The following is a 13,402-nucleotide window of genomic DNA, read 5'->3' on the forward strand; positions in this document are numbered from 1 at the left end:
TCTTTTCTTTTTCTTTTGAGTGCATACCGAATATCAGGAGCTGTTAGTAACGAGTAAAAAACCAATAAACAGAAACAGAATTTCAATTTCTTTAATATTTCCATCAAACCGTTTTAAGCAGCTCTTGTAAGAACCACCTGGTTACCGGGTAATTGCCCAGGATCGATCTTTGAAGTGCGTCTACCTTTTGTCATCTGAACTGTCGATGTACAAAAATCAGTCGTTACTAAGAAATCTTACAAACAGTCCAAAAAAGACAAGCGCGTTCCCGAGCGCAGCAACTGACGGGAGGGTAAAAAATGAAGGTGAGTGAAATGGGTCTTCTCTGTGAAACTCACCGTTTCTTTTTTAATTTGTGTAACACAACTTGCAAAATGTGATTTTTCCTTTCCTCTTAATTAAACTAGATCGCCTTTTCTCATTAAAAGAAACCAAGCCTGCAGATCTTATTCCTTTCCAGGAGCAGTGCATCAAAATTTAAGCTCCACATTTACCCATCAAGTTTATCTTTCTGGCTTCTCGCCGCCTTATTTTGTCTAATGTTACTTTCATCATCAGCGCAACATGTGCACATTCAATGAAGATGAGCAACGCAGAAACAACAGCAGACACAACCTGTGACAGAAAAGTGAAGTGTGGATCTATCAAAGTTAAAATGTTCAGGTTTCTGGTGGTTAATTTCACACCCTGCATATAAATATGCCAAATCTTATAAAAAGAGTCTAACATGACACGTTGAGCCATGCTACAGAGGAGATCTCACCTGGGTGAGGCCTCGCGTCCATGTTGGCAGACAAACACGGCCTGTGTAAACTTGGGCCTTCCCCAGCAGGAAGTGCTCTTCTGTCCACTTTGCTTCTTGCCTTTTGGCCCCAGTTTCTTTTAAATCGCATCTCCAGAACAGAATTCCATAGTCCTTTCTGCTTCCCCCTCGCAATCAACACATACATTAACACACACACGGACACGCCCCAAGCCTGGGGCTGCGCCCCCTTGTCTGGGCAGCTCAGTACATCTTCTGTCGGCTGGGCAGCACTGCCTCCTTCAGGACAGAGAACACGTGGAGGATTCCAGATCTTTTCCCCCTCTTTCCCTTGGTGAAGTAATTAGACACCACATCATCTAGGGAGAAAAATGGGATTCACACTCTTATCCTGGGATAAAATATCATTTTTTATAGAAGGTTCTATAGATTTTGGCCCATCTTTTCTTGACCGTAATATCCCTTTGTATGTCATGGGGAGGGTACCTTGCTCAAGGGTACCTGGCCGGTGAACTGAAGGTGTCCTGGGTTCCTTTACTATCAGAACACCTTGCATGTTTTGTCTGCACCCAAGCTTGAATAGAGAACCCTTCACTTCTCAGCACAATCCCTCAAAGACGGAGCCAAGGATGACCAAGATTCAAAATATTCAGAAGCAACTGACTATATCTGTGCCTAAAGAGATGAAAGGTGTCTTTTGTCATTTTAAAAAGAGGTTTTGTCATCCAAGGCAAATGAATAAATACATGTTGTGCACCAGTTTTGGGTAAATGCCAATGCCACATGTACATCTGGAGGACTGCCACAAAACGAAGATGCTAAATTTGATCCGATTGACATTAAACCCTGCAGCCTGATTATATTAGATCACTGGTTGCCACATTTGTGGCATTAGCACAAAGTGCTGCTGCATTTGTTCTGTCGAAAGAAACAAAAAGGCAAGCGGCCAAACGAGATCTCACCTCCTTGCTGCATGGTGGACGGAAGCACATTTTCCCCCGCTGACAGAGACACGAAGAAGGCAAAAGGAATCACCCAGAGGCAGATGGTGAAGTAGGCCAGCACCTTGATTCAGAAGTCAGGAACCATACAAACGAGAATGAGTCCCAGACAGACAACGAAAACACTGTAGAATGTGTAGATCATAAATCTGAGCTGACTTTACCTCAGAAAAGGGGTAATACTCTTGTGCAAAGTACTGGAAGGCCATGTAATGGTTAACCACCACCAACACTGGCAGAACACAAAGCAGAAAAAACAGGGACATTTAAAATAATGCTTATATATTGATCCATTTAAATGTGTCGATTATAAACAAAGTAGTAGCGTGAGGGGGACTTACCACAGGACAGAATGAAGTTTGGGGAGCTCAACATTATATAGGGGAACGTTTGCAAGAGGCCAAAGTAGACCACGTTGGTGAAGAGGCCGATTCCCACCATCAATAAGGGGAAACTTTCAAACAAATAGAGACCTGCCAGCACGGCTGTCGAAAACTGCAAACATTCATACAAATAGGTACAAATGAGCTGTTGATGGTACTCTGTTGAGACCTCTGTAAATTCATTACTACTCACCATTATCATATAATTTATTATTCGACTGGTGGCAACTGTGTATTCTTCTATTAATTCTGCCAAGTAATAAAGGCCGGCAGCTAAATGAAAACAAATATACATCATTACAAGCAACCAAAAAAAACATCAAATCAATATTTACATCCATTTTCATCTATCCAGCTGCATGATTGGACTTTAGGACGCAGAGAAATAATTTCATCCGAAATGTCCTAATGGTGAATGTACATAAATTAGCTAATGTCGATCACAGTTTTCTGATGCAGCTAACCTGAAATTCGTGTTACTGTGTAACACCTAAAATAAAACCAAAGTTCTTTCCAGCTTCAACAATGCCAACACTGAGAAATAAGACCTTAAAACAGACTAAATGTGCAGAAACAAAATATTGCAAATAATACGGAAGTTGACAGGAGGAAAAACGTGTTACGTGGCCAGGTAAAAAAAAAAAAGGGCAACGTGGACCGAAACTTTATAGATGTTTAAAATATACGATAAATATGCTGTTAGTTCCAATCTTTTGAATGGGGGATAATGATAAAACTATGAATTAACAAGTACATGTTGAAGACAGACAGTGCTGCATTCTGCAGCCGTTCAATAGAGACTAGAGAACGAAAGGAAGTTGAGACATTGGAAACAATTATCATTCAAAGTCTACCTACGTATGTTCACAACTACATCCGAAGACGGCAAACTAGGTTATAAGCCATCAATAACTGCGCGAAGGAGCACCAAACTGGCCTCTCGGGGCGGGTTTCTACGGATATTTGCCATTTAATAGGTGTATTGGCGAATACTGTCACGGTGGAACAGTTTTAAACTGAGGTTTGTCTACGTACATTCTGCAGCACCGCCCGCTAACAGCTAGCACACAGTGCGGCGTATTACTGAAACACCTACCTATTGCTAGAGTCACGAAGGATATCTGAATGACCAACGACAGCCAGCTGAGCAAATAAATAAACCACATCTCTGTGCATACGACGCAACCCGTCAAAAACGTGGGAATTAATGCAGAAACAGCTAGCCGGCTGCTAGTTAGTAGCAACACGCCAGTGTTTTGGGGCAGGCTGAGGAAGGCAGAAGAAGCGCTGTGGGCTTTATTTCTAGTATTCTGCCCCCAGTGGTCGGAGGGTGAATAGCGACTAAACTAGACGGACCTGCTCCGTGTGTGGCGGCGAAATTGATTCTCTTTGCCTCATTCACAACCTTATTCTGCACATAAACGAGATTCTTACAGGTTAAAGTCTCACAAAACTCCCTTAATAAGTCAGGACACGCTGGCCAAAAGCGGAAAAAGGCTCAAATATGGCAATCAAAGGCTTTGCGGGTGATCTACTTCATGTGTGCTTTGCTATTACTTTCTACCCTGTTCTTTGGATATTGCCTAACCTAAGCCTTAAGAATAGTATATCTTTACTTTCTTGCATTCAGAACCTGAAAATTCCTACTTAACCTCAAATTTGTGAATAAACTTCTTTTTTGTTTTGCTTGTTCTGACCAACAGCCCATCCCGAATCATGTTAATCAGACATATACACCCGAGCTCTTTAACATGAATACATGTTAGACGGCCAAAGGCGTCTAATGGGCCAAAGGCGCCGAGGTGATGACATAGGTTGTCCTTAATTGTTTTCCAAGATAAATAAGGGCTGTTTGAGTCTTCGTAGGAGCAAATAACATTTTGACATGCGTGCGCGAAGCAAATAACGTCTACTCTAATATATGTCAGCACAAATGGGCAAAAACAGTAAATATGACACCTGTTGTGTGTCATATTTAGCCAGCCTTTCTGACATCCATCTGCAGATTGTTTTCTAAATCAGGGCATCATTTCCAGTGATATTATGACATTAATGGAGAGGAACTGCTGTGGTGCCAAACCTGGCCCGCCAGTATCAGGCTTGAATAATTCAGCGGGGCACAGACTTAGTGTTCGGAGCAAATGTCACACGCTGCAGCTGAAGTTAATTCAGGGCAGAGTTTCCTTATGTTGAAATCAGATCAGCTTGTAATTTTACACACTGGTGTGTCGTTTTTGATGTAGCAGTGTTCTTGTCTTTGTTCCACTCCTCTTTTTTTTTATTGGCCAATGACACAGTGCCTAAGCAGCAGAATACATTACCGCACCTTAAAAGCTGTGTCACACCTCTGCGATTCAGGAGGAGACCAATAAAAAATGAATGTGTTATAGAGATCACGCGGGGACCTCCCGGATAAAAGAGCCAAATAAAGTAAATATATAATGTGAAACAGTGTGAAGACACTAAAATGGTGTCAGAGTCAAAGGCGAGGGTAATTTCTGTCCTTTGCTCTCCGAATGCTTTTTCACAAAGGCAGATTTGATAGAGGAGAGTGACGGCGCTTCCATTCACTCGTTCATGCATGCAAACATATACATTACCGGTTGCGGAGGTGAGAAAACAAAAGCCCACCTGCTGCATTGTGGGCTACTTTCAGACGGAGGTGACGAAGATCACCGGGGGCTCTTATCTCGATGGCACCTCTGGGCTCTTGGCGTGAGAGCTTTAATGTGCTGAAATAACAAGCAGGCTCCATCTTTCTGCCAAATGGCATTTTAAGAGTCCGACACCCTGGAAGAGGAGCGGGGAAGGGTTTTCATATACCCTGAGTGTTTCTTTTTAAATATCTAGGTTATTTTCCGTAATAAAAACTTCAACATGCACTTAGATCATCTCAAACCAAAAGGGACGATAATGGATATTAAACATGCCTGAGTGAGTCCCCCTTCTCCGCCGTGACACGCAACACGTTCTGACCTGGAATTAATGGAGGATGGTATTCCTTTGGGACAATTCCCCCCTAAATCACACGATGAAATCAGAAGTCGTGCTCTCACACCTGACCTCTGACCACGCCAAAACGGTTACCATGACAATAAAACAGAAGTCTTTTAATTCACTTTAATAGAGGAAATGCATCTTTTTACTCATTCATTTGGTGTCCAATCGGTCCAAAAGAGACATTTTGACCCTTTCAGTCGGCCTGACTGATGATCAGCGCCGACGCTCGGAGGCGGGAGTTCCTTTTCTCCCTGTTCTGCCTCAGCCTCCGGAGCACAGGGGTGCTGCTGCTCTCGCCCGCCCGCGCCAAACTTCCCACTGGCTCCAACTCTGAACCCTCTGAAGAGAGAATTCCAACACCCACGTATTTAATGCCATCATGTTTCCAGCTTAAAGGCTTCTGTATTGCCCAAAAAAAAAATATATATTTATTAGATGAATCCTTCAAAAAGATCAGACATACATATTCTTAATAATTCCCATGTATTCACAGGTGTTCTACACTGTATTTGGCTGTTACAGCTTATTGCAAACTGTAACATAATGAAACCGGAGGAGTGACAGCACAGCGTACCCGTCAGGGCGTTCGGCTCCCAATTGTCTTCCATAACTCTCCTCCTCCTCCGAAGAACCCGCAGGAGCTCCGCCTCCTCCACATTCCAGACCGTTCCCCTCCTCGTCGCCTCTCTTCGGAGGGGCTGATGTTCCATCTTGTCCTGGTGCGCAGAGTTGATGGAGAGGCTTCAGAAACACAGCGGTCACTCGTGGCCTCAGAATACCAATGTGAGACATTCTTACCAGCATTCCCTTCAGCTCCATGATGGCCGATTTCCTGTTTTCGCCTCCCTGGTCCTGCAAGAACAATTCTCGGATTGGTGGACAGGCAGTAACGGCCGAGTCACGATAAACAGCACAAACAGGCGGGGGCGACTGACCGTCCAGGAGCTGTCGTCATCCTGTTAGCAAAGTCAGAACAATCAGACGCTGGTGTGAAGCAAAAAGGCTTTTGTCCTCCTGCACGTGGACTGAGTGTGCACACCTGTTTTCTGCAGACGGGCTTCAAGATGATGCTTTTCTTGATTCTCTCCATCATTTCTTCCACTGCGTTTGCCCTGGTGTCAGGCGCTGAGGGATCAAATATTAAATCCCGAAACACATTTTAGTCTCTTTTCTTCTAACAGGTTTTTGCCCGATCGACGCCAAGCGACTCGCAAGAGGAGCAAATGTTATGTGTTTTCTATACACAAAGGCAATATTTTTGCTGTCTTCATAAGTGAATATGAATAAAATGAATAAAAACTCACTGTGTGGCTCGGCTTTCCTGGCTTTCTTCCTCAGGACAGGAACAGAGCTTTAGGGCAGGGGTCAGAGAGGTCAAAATGTCAACACTCTTAATATAATGCAAAGTTTAGATGGAAATGTATTTAAATGCGAGAGAAGGTGGGTTTTTTTTGGAGGGGGGGCGTACTTGGTGACAGTAGTGGCTGGAGGTGGAGGAGGTGGGGGTGGGGGGAGGGGCACGGATCTGTTCCCGGGCTCGTCATCTTTGTCCCCCTCATTCACTTTGTCTTGCAGCTCTCTCACTTTGGGGAGAAACGCACTTAAAATCGGACTGAAAGCGTTTAAAACAAGGGATCTGCCTTTTCCTGAACGCTAGGCCTGTGGTTTTTGCCATTTTGTGAGCTTTTTGCACAGAATCAAAAGAACAGATTCAATCGGGTCAGATCACAACAAATGAAGTCTTTCTTTTCCGTATACTTTCATGTGCCGCCATTGCATTATTCAGTCTGAGTTTGCTCGATTTTGGTTTCCTTTTTAAATGATCGCCTTGTGGTGAACTTCATTATCTGCGAGCATGTTTGCACAATATTCTTGTAAATATCAAAAGAGTGTGTTGGGCTTTTTTTTTAATGTATGCTCCCTAAATCAGAGCTACCTTCTCCCTGAAGCTGTGTGACAGCCATGTTGGCCTGAGCCAACTGCCTTTCCAAGTCTTCCCTTTGCTCCTCGCACGTCTCCAGCTGGTCTTTCAGGCTCTGTACCTCAGACAGGACGCCATTCTCGTCTCGTCCACGCCGGGATGGCGTCCCCTGCTAGCACGGGCGGGGGGGAAGTGTGACAACATCATTTTACGCCCCCCACGTTCATCGCGCCCTCACTCACCTGGTCCTGATAATGGCGCTGTATATCGCGAAGGGCCGTGCCGATAATCGAGACCTGCTCCAGCGCCCGCCTCAGCTCCAGGTCCACGTCTGAGCCCTGCTCCTGGGTGGCCTTGTGCATCAGCTAGGAAGACAAACCAAGGCCTCGCGTCACTTTTCTGACATCTTACACTCGTCTGTATGATTATCTGCTCCCATTAAAAAGACAGCAAAAGAAAACTCTCCATCCGCCACAATGAAGCACAATTAATGGGAGAATAACGCGAGATGGGCGGTTGTTAATTTTCTGCGCTGTGGGAGGCCGTCGTAATGTGCAGAAAGTGTTTTTAAACTGATGTTTAGATGAACAATGGCTTGAAGCCTTGTTGGGATTACTTACCAGCTTCACCGATGACTCAGGCAATTCAAACACGGCGATTTCGCAGTGAGACAAAGCGTCATTTTTGCCACATTATGATAAGTGGGTGGTTTGGGAAAACTGAAAAATGTCAAGTGCTGCCTGGATTTGCAGGAAAATGTGACAAGTGTGTCCTAAAAACAGTCAGAGTGCTGCATAATGAGAGTTTGTTTGTGAGGAGTTTATTTAGACGGGCAAGACGGGCATTATTTCCTGATGGTTTCATGAGAAAGAGACACATTTTAAATGTTGACTCCTAAAATATCCAAATTGCCTTTTCAAAAAGGTGATTAGAAAAGTTTCCATCCCTACATGGAGATGAGATCTGTGGTCGGGAGGGCAGGAAGTGTGAGAAAAAAAACCAAACTTTGAAGTATTTTCGGCGAGAAGGCTGAGGCAGCGGGCTTGTAAAGCTCTGTGTCAGTGAATGCAACACGAGGGCCCTCGTTGCATATTATACTCCTCTAATCTGCATCCCCCTCAAGCATGGAGCAATTTTCACACAGCAATTAACGCATTTATTTCATACACACAAACACACCGGCTCGGCTTCACAAAGAGACAAAGACAAACACACGCACGCACACACACAGAGGGAGAAAAAGGTCCAAATTGTTTCCTGTTTGAGGCCCCCGCATCATTATACCACCATGCACCACAGACAAGAGGTGCGAATGGTTGGTGTTTTCAAAACACATGAAAACAGACAAATAGTGGTGCACACAAGCAGCATTCAGCCCGACTGTGGGGGGGGGGGGGGGGGGGTCTGTTTTTTTTTTTAACCATGAATTGAGAGTAAAGGGGCTGAATTGTGTGAACGGTTGGGGGTCCTTTTCACAGGTAAGCACCCCCGCCATGCAGCCCATTGTGCGCCTGTCCGGTAAATGGAGGACAACGCGCACAAAGGCGACAATTGCTATATGCTCGGCAAAACATAAAGGTGTCAAGCAAAGACAGGTTGTGCTTAAAGACTACTATTCTCCTTGGACAGCAGTGATGACCACTAATTACAGGAGGGGTGGGGCTAAATGGGGAGGGAAAGGAACAGAAAGGTGTTTTTTTTTGTTTTTTTTTTTAAAAAGGGCTTTTATTATAGGAGCAGCTGTGGCAGCAGAAACCTGTGTGTGTGTTTGTGTGTGTGTGTGTGTGTGTTTGTGTGTGTGTGGGGAGGGGGGGTTCTTTGGGCATGTGTATTTTAGGTGAAAAAAAAAGTGTTTTCACTGCACATATAAGTGTCCTGGATGGATGTGTGTGTGTGTGTTTGTGTGTGAATGTCTCTCCCCAGCCCAGATTTGACTGAAGTGTCATTGGTGTGAGTATAAAGAATGGAGACCCCCTTCTCCTGTCCCGCCAAATCAACTGCGCTCGGAGAGAAGAGGTGTGTGCGCGGGAGTCTTCAGGCACGGACACACGCCGCGCGTCACCCCCGCCCCCGTCGGTCGCTCCGAGGTCAGCTCCAAACGCACACCCGCGCCCTTCCTGTGGCACGACCTGTCACCCTCGGTGTGTGTAGGTGTGAATGTGTGACAGAATGATGTGCGCTGAGGAGACGAACACAGAAACACACACACACACACATTCGGATGGATGCAACGCGCTCACACCTGGTGGGCGACGTCTTCGGCGTGCTGCCTGAGGCCCCTCTGAAGCTCCAGCTCCTGAGACATCTCGGTGAACTCCTGTGTGACGAGCTGGGAAACTACACGAACGCACACACGCGCCCGTTATTCACACGACACTTTACGGCATTTATTGTGTTTGCAGTGTTGTACTATTTGACTCACCTCGTTTAATTTTACTCATGTTCCTGCTCTGTTTGTTCATCTCAGTCATTATGGCCTCTTTCTCTTCCACCTGAAGGACTAGCTGTGCAAAAGAAAATAGAAAAACCTGGAACAAAAACACACGTGGGCAGACACACAAACACACACACACACACACACCTGCTGTCTGAGTTCGACCCCTTCTTTGGTCAGATTCTCTATTTGTTGCTCCAGCAGCAGCTTGTCAGTTAGCAGGCCATCTACAATTGTTTGCAGCTCTGAAACACACGAGTACACACACACATAAGCACACACTCACAATTTTGTGATACACGTGTTGGTGAGGCACATGATTTAGACCACAAGACCACAAAATCAGCTTTCTCAGCCGGCACAATGCGAGGCTCCTTTTGGAGCCCCCGTACATTCATCCATTCTACGTCTTCCACTTGTTTCTCGTGCGACTGCTTTTCTCTGACCGGCGATCTTGGCCTGACTCTCCAGCAGCTGCTCATCGTCGTCGCCGCTCTCCTCGGAGCCGTTGAGCGTTTCGCAATTAACCGCTGGCTCCGTCTCGGTGTCAGAGGTCAGAGCCGCGGGGTCTTCGGACAGCTCGGGGATGAGCGGCATCAGGGCGCGGCTCGCCCTCTTCAGGACCCTGTTCTCTTTGCTCATCTGGCGAAAATAAAGACGATGAGTTCTCGTCATACGTAAAAGGAAAAGGACATTTTAAGCCAAAGAGTTTTACTTTGACGGCCAGCGCCTCCGCGCTCTCCCTGCAGGAGCGCTCGATCTGAAACTGGATCTCCAGCATATCGATCTCTCTCAAGAGCTGACTGGAGGCTGGAACGGAAAGTGGAAGCGTTCTCAATGCTGTCACGGCCGCCCCTCTATAAGAGGAGGCCTCGGGAGAAATCTGGCTTATCCGGTCTTTGTTGTACACTTTGTGGTCTTTAGAGACGCGTGGCCTCCTCTGACGCACGCGTCTCCGGGAATCAGGTAAGATGATGAAATAATTCTCACCTTCCTCTAATTCCCTCAGCCTCTGATTGGCTTCCTCCCTCTGCATTTCCAGGATCGCACTCTGATAATCAAGGACCAACAAGCCAAGTGTAAAACAACAATCAGCCGCAAAGTGACACACGGCGGGAAAATCAGCAGCACTGAAATGAATACATTTTCGTGTAATCAGGTTTGGGAAAGGTTTTATAGGCTCTTGCTTTGTGGCTGCATTTCTTTTCCTTCATCTGATTTCAACAGGGGCCAGATAAATCCAGGATGTTTCATGTGTTCGCCCCGCATTCCACATAAGGGAGATGCGTTTAATCAACAGGTATCTTAATAGCTGTCGCCCATCAGCGATACCTGAATGTCTCCTTCATCTTCGGAGGAAAACTCGCCCGCTCCATCAGACTCTGCAGGGGGTAAAATTGTATGTTTATATGTGTATGTGACAGGAAGTAGGGGGGCGGCAGTTGTGTGGGCGGCAAACAAGCGCTTTCACTACATGAGGAACCTCGGGAGCCACGCGGAGTAGGCCACTGACAGAAATACAAGAAGTGAAAGTGAAACTGCTGGAAAAAGTGCTTCGCTTTGTGCAGCTTCAGCCGATTCCAGGTTTAACTTCCTGTATTCTGACAAATAAGGAGTTCGCTGTTCACAAAGAAGTACATCAAAGCAACAAAACACATTTAGAGAGACAAATTTATTCACCCTTTTCAGAAAAGCTAGATGAGAAATCTATCTAGAGAAATATATTTACACTGAAATATAACAAGTAAAAACACAGAATGTTCTCCAATAAATGGGAGTAGAAGTAATCGATCGCCCGATTGGCCTGATAGATTTAGATGCAATAACATTAGAAGGATTTTCTCAAAGCTTACCGACAATCACACTCTCCTCATCCAGCATCCACATCCTGGTGATGATGTTCTTACTCCCTTCTGAACGAAATGACACAGCCCTCCACATCAGACCCCAAGGATGCCCTTGTGTTACGGCTGCGGAAGTGGGAATGTCTGCTTAAAGCCTTTTTTCCAAAAAAGAGGAACCTTTCCCTGTGCAGCAGTGGAGAAACCACGAAACAGCACGGCCAATGCGGCTCAGTACCTCATTAAGATGCATTATTAGTGTACATTCATTTGTCAATTTCTGCTGCAGAGCTAAGTTGTCCTTTCTTGAAGCAAATAAAAAAAGGAGGGTGGGGGAGGAATCCAGCCTATGCTCCTTTCATCTCTCTGAGAGGACATTGTCTTTTCACGGCAACATCAACGTCAATCAAGTCGGAGCTGCTCCATTAGGGACTCTGCTCACCAAGTTCACGACCTCAGAAACGCTATGGGAGCCAAGAGCGGTGACGTCGCTGACGCACGGGATTTTTATTTATTTATCTTTAACACGACCAGCATTCTGGGAGTTTCTTTGGGTGTAGCCTGCAACCCCCCAAAAATTTTAATGGGTCATTGTGAAAGAGGGGCGAGAGCTGGTATGTCAAGACAAGCGGGAGTTCACAGCAGTGTCTTACATTTTTGCAGTCTTCCGTGTTTTGCTTGTTGTCTGCTGACTGTTGTGTTTGCCTTTACATGCCAGAGCGGTTGCTGTAGACTTGGGTTTCTATATGTCTACATGTATGTAGAATGTAATCTCAACTGCTCAAGTCACGTTACTGCATCTTAATGAGGTTGCATAAAACCATCAAAGGCAGCTGCTGGATGGACGTTGACAGCGAAGGACAAAATCATCTCCTACCCTAGTGCACAGGTGTTAGCCTTCCACAGGTGGAAAGCATGTAGCATGTTACAACCAATTCACACAAAAGATAACAAACAAGCAGTGCATTTTGTATGCACGTGTTTAATGTTTAAAGAGATTAAATAGATTCCAGGGGTAAAAGAAGAAAAAAGTGATATTGTTTGTTAACAAAATGCCAAGTCCAAGAGTGAATTTACAGCCTTTATTTTATTTGTTAGAAGAAAACATCCTGCGGTTTGGGGCTAGCACAGTGATTTAAAAAAATCTATTATTTAATTCTTCATAAATCATTCATGAAGGATTGTTTTTCTAACCTTTCACAGTATTATGTCCACTTCAATGTCGATTACAACATGTACGTAACGAAGGAGTTTTCTGTCAGGCGAATTTGAAAATGTAAAATAAAGGAAAAAAAGAGAGCTTTTTGATTTAAATGAACTACCTTAAGCCCATGCAGAGAGAACCAGCAGAGAGAACCAATATGAGCCGCTGTGCTTCATGACAGCAACGTCCTTGTGATTTAATGAGTCGTTTCTCTCAAGTATTGCTCTCTTTACTGGCACAGCTGAGCACCAAAGCTTCTCCAGCCCGTTAATATATGACCTTAATTAACGATCCCTCACCGTCTTGATAAAGGCAAAATTGTCACTTACCATTAACCGTTACTTGGTGGGTGTTGTTAGTGACATTGACAGAAAACGTGGACAGAAAACGTGGTCTTTTAATTTATGCTTGACAGGAGAGATATAAAAAAAATCCATCTGTATTAATCAAGGCTAAAGGAGAGTCAGCGCCCCCGTTGGACACGGCCATCGTCATCACACCGATAATGAATGTTCCAAACATAGTTACATAGCGGGGTAAATGGATACATTTAGAAATGTCTTAATATTCACGCATGTTACATAGATACTAGTTATGTTAGGCGCTGCAAAATGACAAAAAAAAAAAAAACACTCAAAAATACTCACAATATTTTTTTAAAATCAAGCACTCAAAAGTTTAAATGAACAGGTTTTTACTAAAAGATAGTCGGAAATTCATGTAACATAAATTTATCAAAAGTACATACATTCTAAAGTTTAAACATAAGGGACAGGGCGATGACGTCAGAAGCACGCCCCCAGAGACCGCCGCCCACCCTGATGTATGGGGCGCGCGCCGGAAACAGCATGACGT

General features: G+C 44.8%; 2 protein-coding genes across 7 annotated transcripts; both read right to left on the reverse strand.

The window, feature by feature from the left end:
- Positions 1-75: 75 nt before the first annotated feature.
- Positions 76-3,442, reverse strand: tex261 (testis expressed 261). Its single transcript, XM_003975930.3, has 6 exons — positions 3,244-3,442; positions 2,341-2,420; positions 2,106-2,259; positions 1,929-1,996; positions 1,726-1,828; positions 76-1,122 (listed from the first exon to the last, which is right to left on the reverse strand). Exons 1-6 carry the CDS (start codon positions 3,311-3,313, stop codon positions 1,007-1,009), a joined length of 591 nt encoding a protein of 196 aa, XP_003975979.1. The 5' UTR covers positions 3,314-3,442; the 3' UTR covers positions 76-1,006.
- Positions 3,443-5,252: 1,810 nt separating this feature from the next.
- On the reverse strand, positions 5,253-12,895 carry shtn2 (shootin 2). 6 transcript variants are annotated; one of them, XM_029840903.1, is made up of 18 exons: positions 12,877-12,895; positions 11,356-11,472; positions 10,835-10,884; positions 10,493-10,553; positions 10,218-10,312; positions 9,949-10,144; positions 9,650-9,747; positions 9,491-9,572; positions 9,311-9,405; positions 7,311-7,433; positions 7,084-7,237; positions 6,616-6,730; positions 6,452-6,498; positions 6,187-6,281; positions 6,083-6,103; positions 5,946-5,999; positions 5,722-5,863; positions 5,253-5,486 (listed from the first exon to the last, which is right to left on the reverse strand). In XM_029840903.1, the coding sequence occupies exons 2-18, from the start codon at positions 11,441-11,443 to the stop codon at positions 5,341-5,343; spliced, it is 1,662 nt and encodes a 553-aa protein (XP_029696763.1). In that variant the 5' UTR covers positions 11,444-11,472; positions 12,877-12,895; the 3' UTR covers positions 5,253-5,340. The 6 variants fall into 6 exon arrangements, with proteins under 6 accessions (XP_029696763.1, XP_029696762.1, XP_029696766.1 ...); XM_029840902.1 differs by having other exon boundaries at positions 7,084-7,240; XM_029840907.1 differs by having other exon boundaries at positions 5,414-5,547; positions 7,084-7,240.
- Positions 12,896-13,402: the final 507 nt, after the last annotated feature.

The sequence above is a fragment of the Takifugu rubripes genome, chromosome 8 (assembly GCF_901000725.2).
Source record: "Takifugu rubripes chromosome 8, fTakRub1.2, whole genome shotgun sequence".
NCBI classification, from domain to species: Eukaryota; Metazoa; Chordata; class Actinopteri; order Tetraodontiformes; family Tetraodontidae; genus Takifugu; species Takifugu rubripes.